The sequence below is a fragment of the Ziziphus jujuba genome, chromosome 1 (genome assembly GCF_031755915.1).
Source record: "Ziziphus jujuba cultivar Dongzao chromosome 1, ASM3175591v1".
Taxonomy (NCBI): Eukaryota; Viridiplantae; Streptophyta; class Magnoliopsida; order Rosales; family Rhamnaceae; genus Ziziphus; species Ziziphus jujuba.
The window spans coordinates 24,995,463-25,019,443 of NC_083379.1; the positions used below are offsets into that span (position 1 = coordinate 24,995,463).

The following is a 23,981-nucleotide window of genomic DNA, read 5'->3' on the forward strand; positions in this document are numbered from 1 at the left end:
ATCATTCTTGACTAACACCTTGAATGATTGTGCTCTAGGGTACAACAACATAAACCTACACCAAATTCCATCATGGTATCAGAGCATAGTGTAATTTCTTAGAACCTTGTGAGCTTTCAACCCAAACCATTTTATTTGAGAGAGGATCCCCCACCTAAAGCCTTCCAACCAAAACCAAAACCTCCCAAAAATACTAGTTGAAACTCACCAAAACACCACCACCCGAGAGCTTGTTCTTGTGTCCATTTTTCAAAACGTTTCAAAAACCATTTTTTCAAATGGCTTCACAATCCTTTGCAACCCCAACACCACCTAAGTTTGAAGGCCAAAACTATTCCATTTGGAGTATAAAAATGAAAGCCTACCTTCAAGCCTTTAGTTTATGGGAAGTCATAGAAGAAGGTTATGTAGTGGAGGAGTTGAGAGCTAATGCAACCCAAGCACAAAGAAATGCACATGAGGCTGAAGTTGCCAAGGGTTCAAGGCCCTCACTGCCTTGCACTCCTCCATGAGTGATTCCATTTTTACAAGGATAATGTCATGCACAAGTGCTAGAGAGGTTTGGAGAAAGCTTCAAGAGGAGTTCCATGGAAATACTAGAACTCGGCAAATGCAAGTTTTAAACCTAAGAAGAGAGTTTGAGACCTTGAAGATGAAGGAGAATGAGCTTGTCAAGGATTTCATGGAAAGGATGCTCAAAGTGGTAAATTAAATTCGGGTCCTTGGTGAGCAATTGACCGATCAAAGGGTAGTAGAGAAAGTATTGGTGAGCTTACCCGAAAGGTTTGAAGTTAAGATTTCCTCCCTTGAAGAATCTAGAAATCTTAGTGAAATAACCTTGAGTGAGCTCATCAATGCTCTTCAAGTAACCGAACAAAGGAGAGCCATTAGAAAGGAGGAGACCATAGAGAGTGCATTCTATGGTGGCCACGGCAACAAAAAGAAGAATAAAGGAAGGAAGAGCAACAACACCAACCAAACCAGTTTTACAACCAACAACAACACAAACAACAACAAAAATGGATGGAATCAACAACAACAACAACAAAGCCATCAAAACCGAGGAGGGCATCCACCTTGCCCTCATTGCAAGAAGCTTGGACATCCACCATCCAAGTGTTTTTGGAGGCCGGATACATCTTGTGAAAGATGTGGAGGAAAAGGCCACATTGCCAAAGTATGCAAGCAAAGGAGACAACAAGCCAATGTGGTTAATGAAGAAGCCGAGAACCTATTTGTGGCCACATGCCTTAAAGTCACAAGTAGTGGTCTCGGTTGGCTTGTGGATAGTGGTTGCTCACACCACATGAGTTTCCAAAAGGATGCCTTTGTGGAGCTTGACCGAAACTACAAAACCAAAGTGAAGATTGGTGATGGCCGATTCATGAAAGTAGAAGGCAAAGGAGATGTGTGCTTGAACACCAAGGAAGGTACCAAAATTATAAAAGATGTGCTATATGTTCCTAGTTTATGTGAAAACTTGCTTAGTGTAGCACAATTGGTAGAAAGAGGATTTGCTTTAAATTTTGCAAAAGATGGATGTATCATATATGATGCTTGTGGTAATGAGCTGTTTAAGGTACCATTGACGGACAAAAGCTATAGATTGGACATATTTAAGAATGAACAAGCCTTAAAAACCAAAGTGGAGTCCATTTCTCAACTTTAGCATAAAAGGCTTGGGCATTCTAGCTATGGTGCCATGAAAAACACCAATGCCATTGTGAAAGACATGCCAAAGATTGAGGAGATGAAAAGCCTATGTGATGTATGCCAACTAGGGAAATCCACACTACTTCCATTCCCTAAAGCCGGTTCATGGACAGCTAAGGAGAAGCTTGAGCTAGTCCATTCGGATGTGTGTGGACCGATGAGTTTGTCATCAATTGGAGGATGTAAATACTTCCTAACCTTCATTGATGACTACTCAAGGATGTGTTGGGTATATTTTCTAACAACCAAGTCACAAGTGCTTGAGAAGTTCATGGAATTCAAGAAGATGGTGGAAATCCAAAGCAATGCAAAGATGAAGTGCTTGAGAACCGACAATGGTGGAGAATATACAAGCTTGGCTATGGAGGATTTTTGCAAAGAAAATGGAATGGTGCATCAATTCACAACACCATACACACCACAACAAAATGGTGTTTGTGAGAGGAAAAATAGGACCTTGATGGAGATGGCAAGGTGCATGATACATGAGAAGAACATGCCAAAGAAGTTTTGGGCCGAAGCCATATACACGGCTAGCTACATCCAAAACCGAGCATACACCAAAGCCAATGAGTCCAAGACACCCTATGAGATATGGTATGGAGAAAAACCATATTTGGACAACATAAAAATCTTTGGAAGTGTTTATTTTCTTCATGTTCATCCACACATGAGAGACAAGCTTGACAAAAGGGCAAATGTGGGCATCTTTGTCGGCTTTAGTGAGGTTACCAAAGGTTTTAGAGTTTTCAACTTGGAAACCAAGAAACTTGTGGTAACAAGGGATGTGAGGATTGATGAAGATGCTGTTTGGGATTGGACAAAGGAGGAGCTTCTTGTCCATGAAGATAATGCTCGGTTGGATGATGAAGAAGAAGAAACCAATGACAATGACAATGAAGAAAATGAAGATGATGAGGAGGATGCACTTGAGACCATTGGAGCCGAATTGGAGATTGGAGATGGTGTTAGAGGAGAAAGGCCATTGCTTGAAATATATGAAAGGTGCAATGTTGCCCTGAGTGATCCTACCAATGCTCAAGAAGCTATGCAAAAGAAAGAGTGGATGAAGGCCATGCAAACCGAAATGGATATGATAGAAAAGAATGAAAGTTGGTCTTTGGTTTCTAAACCTAAAAACAAGAAACCAATTAGTGTAAAGTGGATCTTTAGGACCAAGTTCAACCCGGATGGAACAATATGCAAGCACAAGGCAAGGCTTGTGGCAAAAGGCTATGCACAACAAGCGGGTGTAGATTATGGAGAGACATTTGCACCGGTTGCAAGAATGGAGACCATAAGGCTCATCCTATCCATCTCGGCCTCAATGTCATGGAAGGTGTACCACCTTGATGTAAAGTCGGCTTTCTTGAATGGTGTGCTTCAAGAGGTGATTTATGTCAAGCAACCCGAGGGCTTCATTGTTCAAGGACATGAGGACAAAGTCTACCATCTACATAAGGCACTTTACTGGTTAAAGCAAGCACCTAGGGCTTGGTATGGCAAGATTGATGGTTACTTGACATACCAAAGCTTTAGGAGGAGTACAAATGAGCCAACACTATACATAAGGAATGAAGAAGGCATGATTGTTATCTCACTTTATGTGGATGATTTGTTGGTCACGGGTGAAAATGAAAAGAATGTGGAAGTTTTGAAAAATGAACTTGAAAAGGAGTTTGACATGTCAAGCCTTGGTGAAATGAATTACTTCCTTGGAGTGGAAGTGATGCAATGCTCTAGGGGTACTTTCATATCTCAAGAGAAATACATTAAAGATCTTTTGAAAAAGTTCAACCTTGATGAATGCAAGCCAATGTCAACACCAATGAGCCAAGGAGACAAATACAAGGAGGATGGCACACCAAAGGTAAACCCGACCCTATATAGAAGCATGATAGGAAGTTTGCTCTATGTATGTTCATCAAGACCGGATATTATGCATGCCACATGTGTTTTGTCTAGATATATGCAAACACCATCCCAAAACCATTTTGTAGGTGCCAAAAGAATTCTTAGATACTTAAAAGGAACACAAGACTTTGGAGTTTGGTATGATAGGCAAGATGTGATGAGATTAAGGGCCTACTCAGATAGTGATTGGGCTGGATGCTTGGATGATATGAAGAGCACTTCGGGGTATCTTTTCTCACTTGGTAGTGGACCATTCTCATGGAATGCAAAGAAGCAAGCAACAACCGCTCAAAGCACCGCCGAAGCCGAGTACATTGCTTGCTCTTCATGTGAAAATCAATGCATTTGGCTTAGGAAATTATTGGAGGACCTTGGTTATCCTCAAGAGGGTTCAACCATCATCAAATGTGACAACACTTCAGCCATATCAATAGCCAAGAACCCCGTTCAACATGGAAGGACAAAACACATACCGGTGAAGTATCACTCTTTGAGGGAGTTTGAAGAAAATGGAGAAGTAAGCTTGGAATATATCAAGACCGAAGATAACCTTGCAGATTTCTTCACCAAGCCACTTCCAAAAGCAAGATTTGAGACCTTGAGGAAACTTCTAAATATTTCAAGCAAGAACACCAAGGAGGAGTGTTGAAATGTGGTGATCTTGCCACAATGTGCAAGGTAGTTCGGTTACACTTGCACTCTTTGTATTGCAACATCAAAGACCAAACATTATTTATGTTTATGCATTTTATTTTATCTTTTAATGTTTAAGAACAATATCCTTTTTGCAATGCCCTAAGCTCATTATCTAGCTTAAGGCCTTTTTTTGTCTAGTTACTGGAATTGTATTTCCAGCAACATAAGTCCACTTCCTTGGATGCTTTTTGAAGTAGGTTTGGTATTTGGATCTTAATTTTGGATATGATAAACTAGATATGCAGAGGAAGCAGCAAAAAAAGAATGGCCCAATTTGGAGCTGGGAAGGCTGAGTTAAGCCCAAAACAATCTGACCCTTGTGCAATGTTGTTGCCCAGAAAACTGGGCAAAACTGCCTCGGGTTTGATTACTTTTGAATGGGTAAATGGACTTTGTTTTATCTAGTTTTTGGGTAGAACATATTTTAATATTCAAAAAGGCTTCCTTACAATTTTCAAGTCAAATGGAGATGGTTTTCAAATTCAAATGCCTTAGACAAGCTAAACTGCCCATTAAAGAAGGTTTCTTGCATGCCCAGCACATTGATTAGAGTTAGTTGAGGTAGTTTGGCTTGGTTGGTTACTTTTAATGATTTTGTATTTATTGCTCAATATGGCAGCATGCCTTATTGTCTTTTTGATGCATTTAAAAGTATGAAAATTGTAATGAAAAACGTTGAGAAAGAAAATATTCAAAAACAGATTTTGAAAAACAACATTTTTGGCTCTCTTTCTCTCATCTACTACATTCTTCCCAAAAGCTAACAACCTTCTCAAGAACCCTAAACCTCCATTAAAACCAGAAACAAAACCCAAAAAAAAAAAACAAAATCAAGAACCAACAACCAAGAACTAACAACAATCATTCTTGACTAACACCTTGAATGATTGTGCTCTAGGGTACAACAACATAAACCTACACCAAATTCCATCAAATGGAGATGATTTTTTATTGTTATAACTATTCGGAGACTAAGAAGGTTAAATTGGAAGCTTTGGAGTTTGGACATTATGCACTCCAATGGTGGACAAATGAGCAAAGTACCCAAAGAAGAGTTGGTGATAAATTGGTTACTACTTGACAACAAATGAAAGAAGCCATGAGGAAGAGATTTGTGCCAACCCACTATCATAGGTTGCTACATCAAAGACTCCAATCATAAAATCAAGGAAGTAGGAGCGTGGAGGATTATTATAAATAAATGGAGATGCTCATGATGAGGTTGAGCATGAATGAGGATCCTGAGGCAACCATAGCAAGGTTTTTGGGTGCTTTGAATCACGAGATAGCCAACGAAGTGGAGTTTCAACAATATGTAGAATTGGAGGAGATGCTTCATGTGGCCATCAAGATTGAAAATCAATTCAAGAGATGGGGTGGAAGCTCACGGTTTGGAGGTGTTTCAACCAGTGAGAGAACAAATTCAAATGTGTGGAGAAGCAATCCCACATATGCTACAAAGCCAAAATTGAAACATGGAGAAGAAAGTTATAATCGGCCAAAGAAGGAAGTAAAAGCCGAATTTGCCCAACCACCTAAATTTGAAGGTAAAACTTATGCTAAACCTTTTAAAACTCGTGACATTGTGTGTTTGAAGTACCAGGGATGAGGACACGTTGCCAATCAATGCTCGAATAAGAGAATCGTGGTGTTGAAAGGTAATGGAGACTTGGAATCTGAAAATGAAGAATTCGAGGGAGAGGCCGAATTTGTTGATTAAGAAGTTGGAGATTAAGAACATGAGGAATCTAAAATGCTCAAGGCTTCAAGGGCTGAATTAAGCTTAGTGGCAAGAAGGGTTCTAATTGTATACAAAGATGAAGATCAAATTCAAAGAGAGAACATCTTCCACACTCGATGTGAAATTCAAAGTAACGTATGTAGTATGATAAATGATAGTGGAAGTTGTGCTAATGTAATTAGTAATGTGGTAGTTGATAAATTAGGGTTAGCAACCATTAAACATCCTAAACCGTATAGATTACAATGGTTTGACGATAGTGGTGAGATGAAAGTAAACAAACAAGCCAAAGTAAAATTTAGCATTGATAAATATGTGGATGTTGTATTGTGTGATGTTGTTCCCACGCATGCTGGTCATATTTTATTGGGGAGGCCATGGCAATTTTAGAAAGATGCCATACACTATGGAAGAGAGAATTCCATTGTTTTTAAATTTTAAGGAAAAAAAGTTTAAGCTGAAGCTGTTAACTCCGAGGAAAGTATTTAGAGATCAACTTCAAATGCAACAAAGGAGAGAAGCCAAACGGCTCAAGGAGAAAGCAAGCATGGCACCACGGTTTCACCATCCATCGAAGAAGCTAGGTCTGAACTTGCTATCCAAGGTAAGTCTTCTAAAACCCAAATTGACCGGAAAAAGCATGACAAACCCGAGAGTGAGAAAACTCCAATAAAAGCCAAGAGTGAAAGGAGAAAGGGGGAATCCATGAGTCACCAAGAAAGAGAGAGGAAAGAGAAGAAAAAGAAGAATTTTTATCTTAGTTTTAGGGAAGTTAAAAAGGCATTTTTGAGTGATAAACCTTGCTGGTCATGGTTTATAAGGATTTTTATTTAAATGATCAAGCTAACCCCAAGGAACTTAACTTACCAAGTTCTATCTCTTCTCTTTTATAGGATTTTGAAGATGTCTTTCTGGAGGAGATTCCCAATGGTTTACCACCTATTCAAGGGATTAAACATCAAATTGATTTTATGCCAGAAGCTGCAATTCTTAATAGACCTGCATATAGGAGTAATCCCGAGGAGAAAAAGGAGCTACAAAGGTAGGTAAGTGAGTTATTAGACAAAGTTTATATTCATGAGGGCATGAGTCCATGTGTTATACTTGTTTTATTAGTGCCTAAGAAAGATGGATCATGGTGCATGTGTGTTGATTGTAGGGCTATTAATAATACAACTATTAAATATAGGCATCAAATTCCTAGGTTAGATGATATGTTAGATGAATTACATTGTGCATACATGTTTACTAAAATTGATCTTAGGAATAGGTATCATCAAATTAGAATGAAAGAGGGTGATGAAAGGAAAACCGCATTTAAACTAAATATAGATTGTATAAATGGTTAATAATTCTTTTTGGTTTAACTAATGCACCTAGCACTTTTATGAGATTAATGAATCATGTCATACATCCATTCATTGGAAAATTTGTGGTTGTATATTTGGATGATATTTTAGTGTATAGCCAAAATCTTTATGAGCATGTAGAACATCTTAGGCAAGTTTCAAATATTCTGAGGAAGGAAAGGTTATTTGGTAACATGAAAAAGTGTGGTTTTTGTAAAGATGAACTTGTTTTCCTAGGATTTGTTGTAAGTGCTTATGGAATTAAAGTTGACCAATCTGAAGTCCTAGCAATTCAAAAATGGCCAAAACCTACTTCTAGTAGCCAAGGGAGGAGCTTTCATGGTTTGGCTAATTTCTACCAAATATTTGTCAAGCATTTTAGCACCATCGCAGCACCTGGACCGAAGTTGTAAAGAAGAATGTTGGATTCAAATGGAGTGAAGCACAAGAGAAGCATTTCAATTTGTTGAAAGAAAAATTATCTAATGCACCTTTATTAATATTGTCGAATTTTGATAAAATTTTTAAAATTGAATGTGATACTTTGGGTGTAGGTATTAGAGCTATCTTGATACAAGAAGGAAGACCATAGCATACTTTAGTGAAAAGCTAAATGGAGAGGCATTGAAGTACCTGACATATGATAAAGAGGTGTATGCATTGGTGAGGGCTTTGAAGATGTGGGAGCATTACTTCATGCCGAAGAAGTTTGTGATTCATATGGATCATGAATCATTGAAGCACATCAAAGGCCAAAGGAAGCTTAACTGATAGAATGCTAAATGGATTGAGTTCATTGAGACTTTTCCTTATGCCATCCACTACAAGAAAGATGGAAAGCCAAAAGCTGATTTTGTAAAGCAAATTCATGAAAAGACAAAGGCAAATATTAGGAGGAGGACAGAGCAATATGCAAGGAATATAACCAAGGCTGGATTAAAGTTATCTTTAAACCTGAAGATTGGGTATGGCTGCATTTAAGAAAGAAGAGGTTTCCTGAACAAAGAAAGCCAAAACTTATGCCGCATGGGGATGAACCTATTCAAGTTTTTAAGAGAATTAATAAAAATGCTTACAAACTTGACTTACTAGGTGAGTATAATGTTAGTGCTACATTTAATATTGCTGATTTATCTCCATTTGTTGCAGGTGATAACTTTGATTTGAGGGAAAATCTTTTTCAAGAGGAGGGGAATGATGAGAATCTGTCCATACCCACACAACCAACTACCTGTTGGGGTGCTGATTCGATATAGTTGAAGACCGGGCCAATTACTAGGGCACAATCCAAGAGATTTAAGGACAACTAGGTTTCATACAAGGGGCTATCAATTCTCAAAAGGGCATGTCAATACCGAAGATTCAAAGCTTGTTTTAAGCATCCAAGTGATGGAGGCCGATATGGAGCCGAGTAGCTATTTTAGTGCACTTGTTAACTCCAAGCAGCAAGGAATGGGTTCAATGGCAACGTGTGGGGACCAGTTCTAATCTTATTAGGCATCCAACTTGGCATATTAGAACTAATTTGGAGTCTAAATGATATGAACCTAGGTCGACTTACTCCTAAACCCATATTATACTAGCCCGGATCGAAATTAACTTCAGACTTTAATGGTCACCTTTACCCCTAATCAACTTAGTGATTAAAAACCTTGGTATATGATGAAGACGCCATAATAGGTTATGGATATCCTATTGATAAGTCAAACTAAAACACTCAATCTCTATTTGGTGCTTTAGGTGTTCAAAGAGAACAAAAAGAATTTTCCTCACAAATAAATTTTCTTATAATATTGTAGCATGTGTTTCATTGAAAAATAATAAGCCTTTAAATAGGGTTGAATTACAAAACAAAATCCTAAATTAACTAGGTCAAAACTGACCAATCATGTTGAAACAATGGTATGGCTAAATTTGACTTTAACTTTCCTAATCTAATTTGTATTAATTAATTCCTTAAAAGGAATTAATTAATTTACAATAAAAATATTAAAATATCAACTTTTTTAAATAAATTTGTCTAGAAAACAATTAAATAAAATCCAAAATAAAAGACTGTGTCTTAAAACAAAAAGTCAAATTTCAGATTTGGAAAGTGGTTCACTAGTCAATAAGCTATCTTAGTCCAATCACCATCCAATTTAAGCTCCAAATCAGATCCAATATGCTTTGTAGAATGCCTAGTAGGATTAGAACTGGTCCCCTTACATTGCCATTGATTGGAATGATCAAAGTTTGCTTGGATTACAAGAAACCATCTTCCTAGAGCCAAAACAAGCAAAACCAGCCACTATTGAAGTGTATGCACATATGATGTATTCGATCAGCCTTGCTTCTACCTTAACATCATTTCATGGCCACTAGTTGTGCTCAATCACATTCATAGACCAAAAAATCCATCCATTGCTGGTCGGAGTCCACAAATGTACTAAAACAACTTCCCGAATCCATTTCTACCTTCATAACTTGAATGCTTAGCACAAGTTTAGAATCTTCGAGTATAATCATACCTTCTTGAGACTTAATCACACCTTGTATGAAGCTAACCAAATTGTCATTAAATCTCTTAGCTTGTGCCTTTGGAATCAGTGCACAAGATCAGCATCCCAGTGGGTTGTAGATTGTACAGGTATAGGCGGATTCTCAACATTCCCTTCCTCTTGAAAATGATTTGTTCTCAAATCAAAGTCATCACCTGTAAGAAAATGAGATAAATCAGCAACATTAAATGTAGCACTCATGTTATACTCACCTGGAAAATCAAGCTTGCAAACGTTTTCACTAACCCTCTCCAAAACTTGAAAAGGTCCATCTCTTTGAGGCATAAGCTTTGACTTACGTTGTTTAGGAAACCTCTCATTTCTTAAGTGCAACCAAACCAAATCTCCTGGTTCGAATACAACCTTAATCCGACCTTGATTAGCAATCTTAGCATATTGCTCCGTCCTCCTTTCAATGTTTGCTTTAGTCTTCTCATGAATCTGTTTAATAAATTCAGCTTTTTGTTTTCCATCTAGATTAGTACGTTTACTTAAAGGCAAAGTTGTTAAATCTAATGAAATTAATGGATTAAAACCATAAACATTTCAAATGGAGAATATTTAGTAACTGAATGTATGGTCTATTATAAGCAAACTCCACATGCGGCAAACATTCCTTCCAAGTTCTTAAATATTTACTAATTAATGCTCTCAACAATCAAACAAAGTTTTATTTACTATTTCAACTTAACCATCAGTTTGTGGATGATAAGTAGTAGAAAATAAAAGTTTAGTGCCTAAGTTAGTCCATAAAGTTTTCCAAAAATAGCTTAAGAATTCAGCATCCTTATCAGAAACAATTGTCCTAAGCATACCATGAAGTCTTACCACTTTCTTAAAGAACAAGTTAGCTACATGAGATGCATCATCAGTTTTATTACATGCAATGAAATGTGCCATCTTAGAAAACCTATGAACAACCATAAAAATTGAATCTTTTCCCATCCTAGACCTATGTAAACCAAGTACAAAATGCATAAATAAATCAACCCACGAATAAGAAGGAATTGGTAAAGGCATGTACAAGTTATGCAGCTTAAGCTTGGGTTTGGACTTTTTACACATTAAACACCTTCACATATCCTCTCTACATCTCTCCTCATGTTTGGTCAAAAGAAAAGTTTGTGCAATACCAAAGTGTCCCATTAAACCCCCACCATGACATTCCCTAACAAGTAGTTCCCTAACGCTACAATTATGTATACAAAGTTGACTTTTCCGAAACAAATACCCCTCGTAGATATAAAATTTACTATAGCCATGTTTAGCACAATTTTGATGTATTTCATCGAAGTCACCATCATGCTCGTAAATTTCTTTTAATTGTTCAAAAACAAGAAATCAAGCATTTAAGGTTGAAAACAATACATATCTTCAACATAAAGCATCGACTATCACATTTTCCTTATTTTTCTTGTAGCAAATAACATAAGGAAAAGCCTCAATGAATTCAATCCACCCTCCATGCTTTCGGTTAAGCTTCCCTTGGCCTTTGATGTACTTCAAAGATTCATGATCTATGTGAATCACAAATTCATTTAGCATTAAGTAATGTTGCCATATCTCTAAAGCTTGAAATAAGGCATACTTCTCTTTGTCATAGGTTAGATACTTCAATGCCACTCCATTTAACATCTCACAAAAGTATACTATAGGTCTTCCTTCTTGCATCAATACAGCTCCAATACCTACCCCGAAGCATTGTGTTCAATTTCAAAAGTTTTAGAAAAATTTGGTGAAACCAATAAAGGAGCATTAGTTAATTTTTCTTTCGATAAGTTAAAGAACTTCTCTTATGCTTCTCCCCATTGGAATCCAACATTTGTCTTGACAATTTTGGTCAAAAATGCTGCAATGGTACTAAAATCTTTGACAAATCTCAAGTAAATGCTAGCCAAACCATGAAAACTCCTTACTTGGGTAATGGATGTAGGTTTCGGCCAATCTTGAATTGCCTTGACCTTGGATTGGTCAAATTTAATTCTTGTAGCACTTACAACAAATCCTAGAAATACAAGCTCATTTTGGCAAACATCACACTTTCTAATGTTAGCAAATAATCTTTCCTTCCTAAGTATTTCTAAAACTAACCTAAGATGTCTTATATGATTATCTAAATTTGGACTATATACAAGAATATCATCCAAGTAAACAATTGCAAATTTTCCAATGAATGGATACATGACATGATTTATTAGCCTCATGAAAGTGCTAGGTGCATTATTTAAACCAAAAGGCATTACTAACCACTCATACAAACCATACTTAGTCTTTAATGCGTTTTTCCACTCATCTCCCTCTTTTATTCTAATTTGATGATACCCACTCCTAAGATCAATCTTTGAAAACATACATGCACCATATAATTCATTAAGCATATCATATAATCTAGGAATAAGATGCCTATACTTAATGGTTATATTAATAATGGTACTACAATCTACACACATGCACCAAGAACCATCTTTCTTATGTACTAATAAAACAGAACAGCACATGGACTCATGCTTTCTCTAATGTATCTGTTTTCAAGCAATTCAGTTACCTTGCTTTATAGTTCCTTTGTCTTCACAGGATTACTTCTATATATGCAGGCCTATTAGGAATTGCAGCCCCGAGAATAAAATCTATTTGATGTTCAATCCCTTAAATAGGTGGTAAACCACTAGGCATCTCCTCCGGAAAGACATTATCAAATTCCTACAAAAGAGAAGATATAGAACTTGGCAATACAAGTTCTTCAGAGTTAGCTAGATGGTTTACATAAGCAACTTTATAAATCATGACCAGCATAGGTTAATCACTCAAAAATGCCTTTTTAACCTCACCTAGCTAAGATAAATATTTTTCTTTTTCTTCTCTTTCCTCTCTTTCTCACTCTCAAACTTCTCATTCTCTTTATCACTCTCGGTTTTCCCTTTCTTTTTCACCTCACTCTTGGGTTTAGAAAACTTACCTTGGTGATGCAGCTTGGCCTTGGTCTCTTGAATACTAGTTGAAGCTGTGAGTGGCATGCTGGACTTTTCCCTTTGTCGTTCGGCCTCCCTCCTTTGTTGCATTTGCAATTTATCTCTAAATACTTTTTTTGATGTTAACGACTCAAGCTTAATTTTTTTACCTTTAAATTGAAATACAATGGCATTTTCTTGACCATAATGTATGGTATCCTCATCAAATTGCCATAAACTTCATAACAAAATATGCCCAGCATGCATAGGTGCAACATCACACAAAACTAAATCCACATAATTATCAATACTAAACTTTACCTTGGCTTGTTTATTGCCTTCATCTTTCCACTACCATTAAGCCATTGAAGTATATATGGTTCGGGATGTTTGATTGTTATTAGATCTAATTTCTCCACCACAACATTACTAATAACATTGGCATAACGTTCACTATCAATAATTATACTACAAATATTACATTGAATGTCACATATAGTGTGGAAGATGTTTTTCCTTTGCACTTGATCCTCATCTTTATATATGGTCAAAACCCTTCTTGCCACCAAGCTTAATTCGGCCCTTCGAGCTTGTTGTGTCTCAGGTTCACCATGTTCTTCCTCTTTAAAGTCTCCCTCATCATGTTTGGTTTCAACTTCAGCTTCATCACTGTCGAACTACAACTCTCTATTGTCCTTCAGCACCATAATTCTTCAGTTTAGACATTGGTTAGCAAAATGTCCTTTACCCTAACACTTAAAACACACAATATCATGAGTTCTAGATGGTTTAGGATTAAAATTACCACTCAATTTTGGTGCTTGTGTGGATTCAGCCAAATTGTCCCTCCTTGGCCAATTGGAGCTTCTTTCCTCCAATTTCAGTTTTAGCCTTGATTCAAATGCAGGATTGCTTCTCCAACCATTTGAACTAGTCCCCCCGCAGCTTGAAACGCCTCCAAATCATGAGCTACTATCCATTCTCTTGAGTTGGTTCTCAATTTTGATGGCCACATGTAGCATCTCTTTAAACGTCATGTATTGTCGTAATTCCACTTAGTTAGCAATCTTTTGGTTTAAGCCTCCAAGAAACCTAGCCATTCTTGCCTCATGGTCCTCATTCAAAACTTAAACTCATAATGAGCATCTCCATCTCTTTGTAATAGTCTTCCACGGTCCTACTTCCTTGGGATAAAACTATAATTTTTGATGCAATAACCTATGGTAATGAATTGGTACAAACATTTTCCTCAAGGCTCCTTTCATTTGTCTCCAAGTGGTTATTAATTCATTACCAACTCTCCTTCAAGTATTTTGCTCATTACTCCACCATTGTAAAGTATAATGTCCAAATTCCAAAGTGGCCAACGTAACCTTTTTAGTCTCCAAATAGTTATGACAATCAAAAATCATCTCCATCCATTCTTCCCATTCTAAGTAAGCTTTTGGATCACTTTCACCCAAAAATGGTGGTATATTGACCATAATATTTCAGAGGTCATCATCTTCTTCTCGGCTCGCCTTCCACAGTTTTGACTTCCTTAGAGTGCAAAAATATCTTCGAACTCCTCCTCAAGGTTATCTCCAAAGTCACCTACTCCAACTTCTTCCCCAAAACATCTGCAACCTCCTTGATATCGACCACGGCCTCCATGTAACTCCATCCTTGGATTTGGTCCTCCTTAGGAATTTTCAAATCTATCCATTCTTTGATCTAGTTTATCAAAGCGAGCATTCATCCTTCATAATTGCTCCAAAACCACTTGCATGTCAGTAGGTGTGGATGGGCTCCCGGAAGCTTTAGATTCTCCTTTGAACCCCATGGAATCCTCTCCAAGTTCTAATCCTTGAATTTGACATGATAGTGACATAATACAAGAAAACCTCACCAAAATTCACTCCCTCACGTGTATCACTCAAACAAGGTCTTGTTCACTCATGTTTACACGCTAGTTTCTACTTTTGACCATTTTTTAAGCTCACACTCTCTTGCTTTTTTCCCACTTGAAAGAATACCTCTAAGTTCTTTACAAACACACTTAAAACAGCAACTAAAGCATAAATATGTCCTAATTAAACTTATCAATAAAACAGCAACAAAAGTAAGCAATTACCGACTGAATTTTGAATACCTAATTCTCGGCTTTTTCTAACCAAAAGAAGAAAAAATAACAAGCGATTTTTAGGTTCAATAAAAGAATAGACCAGAATATTATGAGACCAAAAATTCAAAGATCAAATTTAGAAAAAGAATTCAATCAATTAACAAGAACAAAATTCAAATAAAGTATGAGATAGTTGTTAGTTATAGTTCTCGTTATCTAAGTCTGTGTCTCAAATCCGTAAACCAATTTTAGTCCAATCAATTAACACCAATATTCAAATATCCAGCAACCAATATTGAATGAATAAACAGTAACTCCAACAAACATAATTGAATTTTCCAAATCCAAATCAAATTCAAATTTTCAACTTCTCCAAACCGGCCTTTTTTTTGTAAATTTTTTTTTAAACTTTGGCTTTTTCTTTTTTTTTTCTTTTTTTAATCACAAATCACAATAACATCAACATAAACTCCAGCAGCTCAATCATCAGCGCTGAAACAAGCAAAACCGGCCACCATTGAAGTGTGTGCACAAATGATGTATTAGATCATCCTTGCTTCTGCCTTGGCCTGATTTCATGGCCTCTTAGTGTGCTCAATCACGTTCATAGGCCAACAAATCCATCCATTGCTGCGCGTAGTCCACAAATGTACTAAAACAGCTTCCTGGATCCATTTATGCCTTCACCACATGGATGCTCAGTACGGGCTTAGAATCTTTAGGTATAATCATGCCTTCTTGAGACTTAATCACACTTTGTATGAAGCTAACCAAATTGTCCTTAAATCTCTTAGCTTGTGCCCTTGTAATTGATCCGGTCTTTAATTGCACAGGATCAGCACCCCAGCAGATTGTAGGCTGTGCGGGTATAGGGGGATGCTCATCACTAAATTAGCTAATGATTGGACAAAGACAGCTTATTTGAAAAACCAGTCAACTACTTTCCAAAACTGAAAATTAGACTTCTAAATTAGGAAATAGTCTTTTATTTTGGTTTTTGTTTTAATTATTTGCTCCACAAATCTATTTAGAAAGGTTGATATTTTAATATTTTGATTGTAAATTCCATATTTAAAATTACGGAATTGATGAATACAAATTAGATTATGAAAACTAAGTGAATTTCAAACACATCAATACTCTAGACCCTAGTGATTTTAGGGTTTTGTTATATAACTCAAACCTATTTTATTCAGGTTTGATCTATCTTATTTTCTTTGTTTTGTTTTTTTGTTATTCTGCAATTTTAACATTAGGTTAAGATTGCTTCTATCCATACACATTCTGTATATTTAAAAAAAAAAAATTTCCTAGCTTAATTAGGTTTCTTTCTTGTTTGCATACTAGTCCTTGATAATTTGGTTTGTTGTTGATTTTCTTTTGCTGGTTTTAATCTTAAGTAGTTTCATTCATATATTCAAAAAAAAAAAAAAAAAAGAGAGGAATTTTGGGAATATATTGCATAAACCTAAAATTTTGAAATTTGTTAGTTTGGAAGGTGCAATCGGGTTTGACAACCTGTTTGGCATTGAAGTTGTGATATATATATATATATATATATTTGGTGGTGATTGTACTGCTGGATTTGGTGTTGATATTCCTTGTTGGTGATTAAAAAAAAAAAAAAAGGGCCAAAGTTAAAAAATATATGTATATTGCACAAAAGCCGGTTTTGAGAGAGTTGAAAATTTGAGTTTGTTTGGTGTGGAAATTCAGTTATGTTTGTTGAAATTGCTGTTTGCTCATCCAAATTTGTGGCTGGATATTTGAATATTGGTGTCAATTGATTGGATTAAAATTGGTTTAAGGATTTGACACACAAACTTAAATTACAAGGACTACAACCAACAACTATCCTATATTTTGTTCCAATTGAAATCTTGTTAATTGTTGAATCCTTTTCTAAATTTTATGCTTAAATTTTTTTATCTCTCATTAATCTGGTATATTCCTTTATTGAATATGAAAATTGCTTGTTATTTTTTCCTTCTTCTTAGTTAGTAAAGCCGAGACTAGGTTTTATCATTCACTCGAAATTTGTTTACTATTTGTTTCTGTTTTATTGATAGGTTTAACTAGGACATACTTGTGATCTAATTGTTGGTTTTAAGTGTGTTTATTAAAAATTTGAGATAACGTTTGAGTGGAAAAAAGCAAAAGAGTGTGAGCTTTTAATAGGGTTGAAAAGCTAAAACACGAGTGAATGAGACACTGTTTGAGTGATACATGTAAAGGAGTAAATTTGGTGAGGTTTTCTCATATTAATTCATTAACATGACAAATTCAAGAATAAGAAGAGGAGGTGACTCAATAAGAGAACTTGGAGAGGAATCTGTGGGGGTTCAAAGGCGAATCTAAGGCATCAGAATGTTCATCGAGACCTAAGGACATGCAAGCGGTGTTGAAACAATTACAAAGGATAAATGTTCGATTTGATCAAATTGATCTAAGGATAGACAGGTTTGAAAATTCACAAGGAAGACCAAACCCTAGGATGGAACCATATAGAGGACGTGGTTGAGGTAAAAGAAGGCCACGAACATTTTAGGGAGGAATTTGAAGAAAGTGATTTTGAAGTTAATTTTAAGGAGGTGCATGAAGACATATATGCACTCCAAGGAAGGCAAACCTGCGGAAGACAAGCCCGAGATGAAGATGATGATCTCAGAAATATTAAAGTCAACATACCACCATTTTTTAGAAAAAATGATCCGGAAGCTTACTTGGAATGGAAAAAAAGGATGGAGATGATCTTTAATTGTCATAACTATTCGGAAACTAAAAATGTTAAGTTGTCCACTTTAGAATTTGGACATTATGCGTTGCAATGGTTGAATAATGAGAAAACTACCCGAAAAAGAGTTGGTGATGAGCTAATAACCACTTGCAGATAAATGAAAGGAGCCATGAGGAAAAGGTTTGTTCTAAGCCATTACCATAGAATGTTGCATTAATGGTTACAAGCTTTGTCTCAAGGAAGTAGAACCGTGGAAGAATATTACAAGGAGATAGAGATGCTAATGGTGAGGTTAAGCATGAATAAGGACCATGACCCAACAATGGCTAGGTTTATTGGAGGATTACTATTTAGCCCAAGAATTAAACTAGTTTTTCGACTAAAACCTTGTCTTCTCCGATGATAGTTACAGCTGCTCCAATTGATCCTTGTGCAGGATACACAAGGAGTATATTAAAACAAGGAAATGGTGAGCATGAACTCTTGATTATTCTCTTCAAAGATATGCTCTTAGAAAGGTAGGCTTAAGCTCATATCTCTCTTTCGCTCTTAGTCTCTCTCTCTCTCTCTCTCTCTCTCTCTCTCTCTCTCTTTTTACCTCATTTTCTCTTTCTAACTTTTGACAGCAAACAGCAAAAATATAGAAGGGAATTAGTCCCATGATTTGAATGGGGGAAAGAGGGGCAAATTAATAATTTCATTAAGTCCAAAATGCCGTACCTTAATGGCTCTCTCTTTCTTAGTCTTCTCAAGGGTATTCTTGTTCTTTAGTTGCATTTTCTTACTAAAATTACTTTAACACCGCCCCATTCTTCTGACTTCATTTCTTCTGCCCAAGGTTGGACTTGACCATTCATAATCATAGATATTTAATTACCCAATACTAAATCTTTATTGATCCAAATTAACACAATTTTAAATTTTACACTTAATAAATATATAAATAATTTAATTTATCAAAACAAGTGAAGTATATATGTATATATATGTATATAATTGTTTTTGAGTCTTTAAAAAACTTTTATTGTTAAAATTTTCTATTTTGACCCATAAAAATCTAGATAATTAACCTCAAAATTGAAATTGGGATGCTGTGGTGGCAGCAGAATCTCCCCGATTTTTGTATGTCTTTGAATTATACGATCTTTTGGGGGTAGACATTATGGTTTCTAATTAAATCGGTACTCTTTTTCCCTTTTATTATTTTGTCCACTGTGATTTTTCTTGAATAAAGGTTTAATGAGGCTGATTTTCTTCTACTTTGTTATTGGCTGTGTTAGCCTTTCTGTATACCTCCCTTTACCTTTGTTACTTTCTTTTATTTCTAATAATATTTACATTATGTTTAGATTGAAAAGTAGAAAGAAAAAAAAAAAAAGATAAATTTAATGAAGAAAGAAAAACAAAATAAAAAGAAAATATTTATAATAATTATTTGTTTCAATGTTTATTAATTGAACTGGAAGGAAAAATAAAAAATAATCAATATAGTTTATATTTTTACAAAAACGCTTTAACATATAATATTTCAATTAATTAATTTCAATTAATAAAAGTAATATCAAAATATTAAAAAATTTCATTATTATTATTATTATTATTGTTTTTTCCTGTTTACTACCAAACTTAAGTGGAAAACTAAATTTTTTAAAACAAGCATCTATTCATTTTTTTTTTTCCTTGTCTTGTCCTTTCCCCTCTTATTTTAACAATCCAAACAAATAAATTAATTTTTTTCTTCTCATTTCTCCTTTAGTTTTTTCAATTCAAACATAGTGTTAGTGTTAGATTATGACAGTATATGATTAGAGGGTGTTAGCATAATTGGGATATCCTACTCATTGCTTGTCATAATCATTTTTTCTGATTATTATTATTATTTTATTTTAAAATTGATATTATGTGGAGAAAAAAGTTTTTTTTTTTTTTTTCTTTTTAAAGGAAGGGTGAAAATCCATCAAATGCTCATGTGCACAGCATATGCTGAATTCGACGGAAATTGCTGTTAAAAGGACATTATGCAAACTTCGACTGAGTTTGGAATGCAAAATGCTTAAAAAAAAATAAAATAAAATAAAATAGAATGCGAAGTGCAAATACCAAAATAATTTAGGATGCACTGATAAATAATATTAGGATACATTGATGTCAACAATGTATTTCCTAATTTACTAACATTCCTATTGCCACTTTATCAAAGTTGCAAACAAAAGTTTGTGGTTGAACCATGTGGGCGACAGCGGCGCCTTTCTCTTGCTTTGCTAGCTCTAAACTCTCCCTTCCAGCCTCCCCGACATATCGTAGTGAGTGCAGCTCTTTGAAGATCAGAGCATCTTTCTTCGATTATCCTCTTGCAAGCAGAATCATGGTTAGAAGTAAAGTTGCACAATTGTCATCTTCGGTTCTGCTTTCTTTTTCTTTTTACTCATAATATTTATTGATTTCTCGTCTGGTCTTTTTCGCTTCTGATGCTTCTCATTGACGATATCTTTCCCAATTACTGAATTTGGGGTTTATTTATTTATTTGTTTATTTATTATTATTATTTTTATTTTTATGTTCATCTAGCTACTCTTTGTTCTTGTGATTTTTCGTATTATTTATATAGCGGATCCATTTTTCCCTAGAGATTTTTCATTGATTTTTACTTTTATTTTTATTTTTTATCCTTGTTATTATTTTTATGGGTCTTCTTGATTGGGTAATTTTTAGGTTTTTTAGATTGTTGGATTAATAATTTAATCCCAAACGTAAGACGATTTTGGCAGTAATGTTATTGTAGCAAAAATTGAAACTGTAACTTGGTTTGGTATCTGCAGAGTTATGGCCTAAGATATGTATGGCTAAAAGTTAAAATGGAAATTTTGAAATGGTAAAGCTGGGATTATGAATGATGTAGCCTTGCAGAAGATTTGAATGGTTGCTACTGAAAATAATGGAAATTGTGAAATAGTAAGCCTGGAATTAGGGATGATTTAGTAGTTAAGGGACAAAAAGATACCCAAGATAGCCTTTTTTTTTTTTTTTTTTCTTTTAATTGTAAGATTGGATTATCTATATGCTCAAAGATATTGATTGCCAAATATCAACAAGACGTTGTGGAGGGTTCATCTTCTTATATTTAATAAATGAGAAGGTGGAGGCTAGAATGAAGTACAGATTGACGTAGCCAACTATGGAAATAGTTCATGTGCTATTACATGTCCAATGAGTCCACAAGATAGAACTGATTTTTAACATAGACATGCAGGAAGTTAAAAAAGGAAAAAAAAACATTGGTAGGGAAAAGAAAAAGCAAAAAGAAAAAAAAAAAAAGGAATTGTCTGCTGTGTTTGGTAATATAAATATTTGACGAAAGAAGTGGAGAAGATAGAGAAGTGCCACCTTCGTCACCAGAATTTAGGGAAAATGAAAATCACTATTGCTTATAGCCCTATTTTCTACTTGATTTATTTTTTCCTCACTAAAATCTAATCTTGAAACTTAGCTAGTATCATGGAAAACAAAAGTTTGGACTCGAAGTTAATGAGGCATATGTTTGAAGTTATAATGAAGAAGTAAAGATAGAATAGAACTGTAGCTGACGCCTAGTAGGAAGGTAGAGCTTTCTTAAGCTGATATATGTAAGTTGAAATGTGACAGTAGTGATTTTTACTTCAAAAGTACTAGTATATGTGTCATGTGATGATATGCATGCATGATTACCAATCTGCATGCATTTCTTATACATGCCTAATTATGTATGTGCATACAGATTTTGTTTTTGGTCGAACTACTCTCTTACTTGTTAGTGCATCCTTATAACAATTTTGCGGCCCATTCTCTACTTGGTTGTGAGCTTTATTTTCTTAGATTTATTGTCTTTATTTATTTATTTGTTTTCTTGAACTCTTTACAACTACATAATAGACTTCTTGTGGTTGTACGATACAGGAATCCCTGTTTGGTGGATAATTCTTCTTATAATCTTTTTATTTCAAGCTAGTTCTTTATATTTTTTAAGTTAGGCTTGCTCAAGGAGGCCACTCAGGTGACAAATTAGATATTTTGTATTGGAAAATGAGTTATTTGGCTTCCATAATTCATCATTTTTATTTAAGTTAATGCTTTAAATGTTAAATAAGAGCAATAATTAACCATTGGAACATTTCTAAGCTAATGCACCTTAGACTCTTTTCTACTATTTAGTTTAATGATATTATAGTTGAATAAATTAGAATGACTTTAATCTCTGAACAAGCTCAATATGATAATAAACACAAAGAAGCTTCCATAATATCATATGTTATTCATTTATTTGCACATACAGTATAATATTTTTGTCTCTCTGTGTGTTGTCCCAAGTTTAATTATCTAATGCAGATAAGTTTTCTAACTGATAAGCAAGCATCTGTGTTATAAAACCTGTTCTGGAATATTTTAGGTGGAAAAGTAAGATATTGAATGAAAACATTCAAATTTACAAAATAAGGAATATCTTTTAAAATAATCATTAACATTCCCATATGCAAAATTATAAAATACTGATATGACAAAAATGCTGGAAAACAGGAGCCTCTTTGGTTATTTCAGTTTATAACGTTCTTGTGCTCAAAATAATGAAAACAATACAAAATGTGAAAAATGCCCCCATGAATGGTGTTTTTAAAATGTTCATAATTAAATGGCAGCTTGAATTCTGGAAAAATTCAAAATGATTTTTTAGGAAGGAGGAAGGGAGGGAAAGAGGGAGGAAGGGAGGCTGCAAGGACACTTCTAAATTAAAAGCTTTTGTAGATCAAATTTATTTAAAATTTTAAAAAAATACTGAGAATAAATTGTTTTGGTGCATAATATTAACAATGTTGCTCAAAAAAAGCTTTGATTTAGATTTTTTTTGTTCATATAGGCAAGCAATTTGAATATCGATCAGCCAATATAATCAAAATCTATATAAAAAAATAAATAAATAAATAAAGAGGGGAAAACTCACAGTATGTTAAAGTTTGGGGGAAATTGCATCGGAGAAATGTCTACTGGCCAAATTGAAGCTGAAGTTAAGGTTGAAAAGGGTATTTTGTAATTTTTCTAAAAACTATTCAAGAGATGCTGGGTAATCTATGTCTGATTGTTCACTGAGCCAATATTGTATAAACGACAAGATTATTTAGAGATAAAAGGACTTTAAGGCTAATAATGTATGATAAAATTTCTTCTTATGTATATCTCATGTAATCCTCTCATCCTCTAGCATTTCTTAGTAGGAAAGACCAAATAATCTAAAATGCAAGCAAAATGAACTAATATAATTTTTACCAGATGCTGATAGATCTTCCAAAGTTTAGTCTACAAAAATAACTTTTTCATAATTCTAATTCTTATTTTCTTTGTGTCGCAGATTTACCATATTCAACTAGCGAAAATTGTTTGCATGATAAGTTTTCGAAGTTTGGCAGGATAGCAGAAGGTGTGTCATTGTCTTTACTTTTTTGCTCTCAGGAAACATTAAGGATGTTTCCTTGAATTCCTTCATTTTTTACAATGGTCTTCCGGTCACTTACTTTCTATAGATGTTGACTTGGACAGTTAAACTTGTTAAGGATGAAAAGACAACAAGGTCAAGAGGGTTTGCCTTTATTCAATTTAGGAGTCAAGATGAGGCTATGCTTGCTTTGGAAAATATGGATAATCAGGTTTTACTTTTTTCCTCATCTCTTGCTTTGAAATTTTTAGAATTTCTCAAAATTGGAAAGCTCATCGTTTTTGTTTTAATAGAATCTTGATGGTAGGGTGATTTATATAGAAATAGCAAAACCAGGGAGACATGCTTTTGGAGGATATCCAAGAGCCTCTGGTCGACCAAATCAACAGCATTTACAGGTTCAAGAGGACGTATCAGACTGCTGGTACTAATTAAAAACAACATTTTAGCTACAGGATATATATATATATATATATATATGTATATGGTACTGTTTTCTGTTTGGTGTAGCAATGAAAAGTTGATTCATTAATAAATTTATTTATTGTTTTTCCATATAGTTTATTATAAATATTTATTCACAATAGTGGTGATTTTATTCACCACTTCTAAAAATAATGATGCATGACCGCCGGCAAGGTTGGATTTAATTAGGTTCAACCAAACTATCTAGACTATGAGAAATTTCTTCCATAATATTCTAGAGAAGTCTAGTAGAACCTCATCTATTAAATATTCCTTATAAATATTTGTAGAGTAGTTTAAAATTATTTAGAGA

General features: G+C 34.7%; 1 protein-coding gene across 3 annotated transcripts; it reads left to right on the plus strand.

Moving 5' to 3' along the window:
- Window positions 1–19,772: 19,772 nt before the first annotated feature.
- On the plus strand, window positions 19,773–23,756 carry LOC107434102 (uncharacterized). Of its 3 annotated transcripts, none has more exons than XM_060812807.1 (4): window positions 19,773–20,117; window positions 23,120–23,188; window positions 23,308–23,414; window positions 23,511–23,756. In XM_060812807.1, exons 1-4 carry the CDS (start codon window positions 19,970–19,972, stop codon window positions 23,733–23,735), a joined length of 549 nt encoding a protein of 182 aa, XP_060668790.1. In that variant the 5' UTR covers window positions 19,773–19,969; the 3' UTR covers window positions 23,736–23,756. The 3 variants fall into 3 exon arrangements, with proteins under 3 accessions (XP_060668790.1, XP_015901003.3, XP_015901002.3); XM_016045517.4 differs by having other exon boundaries at window positions 19,788–20,117; window positions 23,525–23,756; XM_016045516.4 differs by having other exon boundaries at window positions 19,797–20,117; window positions 23,497–23,756.
- The last annotated feature ends 225 nt before the right edge of the window (window positions 23,757–23,981 follow it).

Coding starts and splice junctions, on each gene's coding strand:
- LOC107434102 (XM_060812807.1), top strand. CDS start 19,970: ATGTGGGCGACAGCGGCGCCTTTCTCTTGCTTTGCTAGCTCTAAACTC. Junction 20,118..23,119: donor AAGCAGAATCATGGTTAGAA/GTAAAGTTGCAC, acceptor TTTGTGTCGCAG/ATTTACCATATTCAACTAGC. Junction 23,189..23,307: donor GTTTGGCAGGATAGCAGAAG/GTGTGTCATTGT, acceptor TGACTTGGACAG/TTAAACTTGTTAAGGATGAA.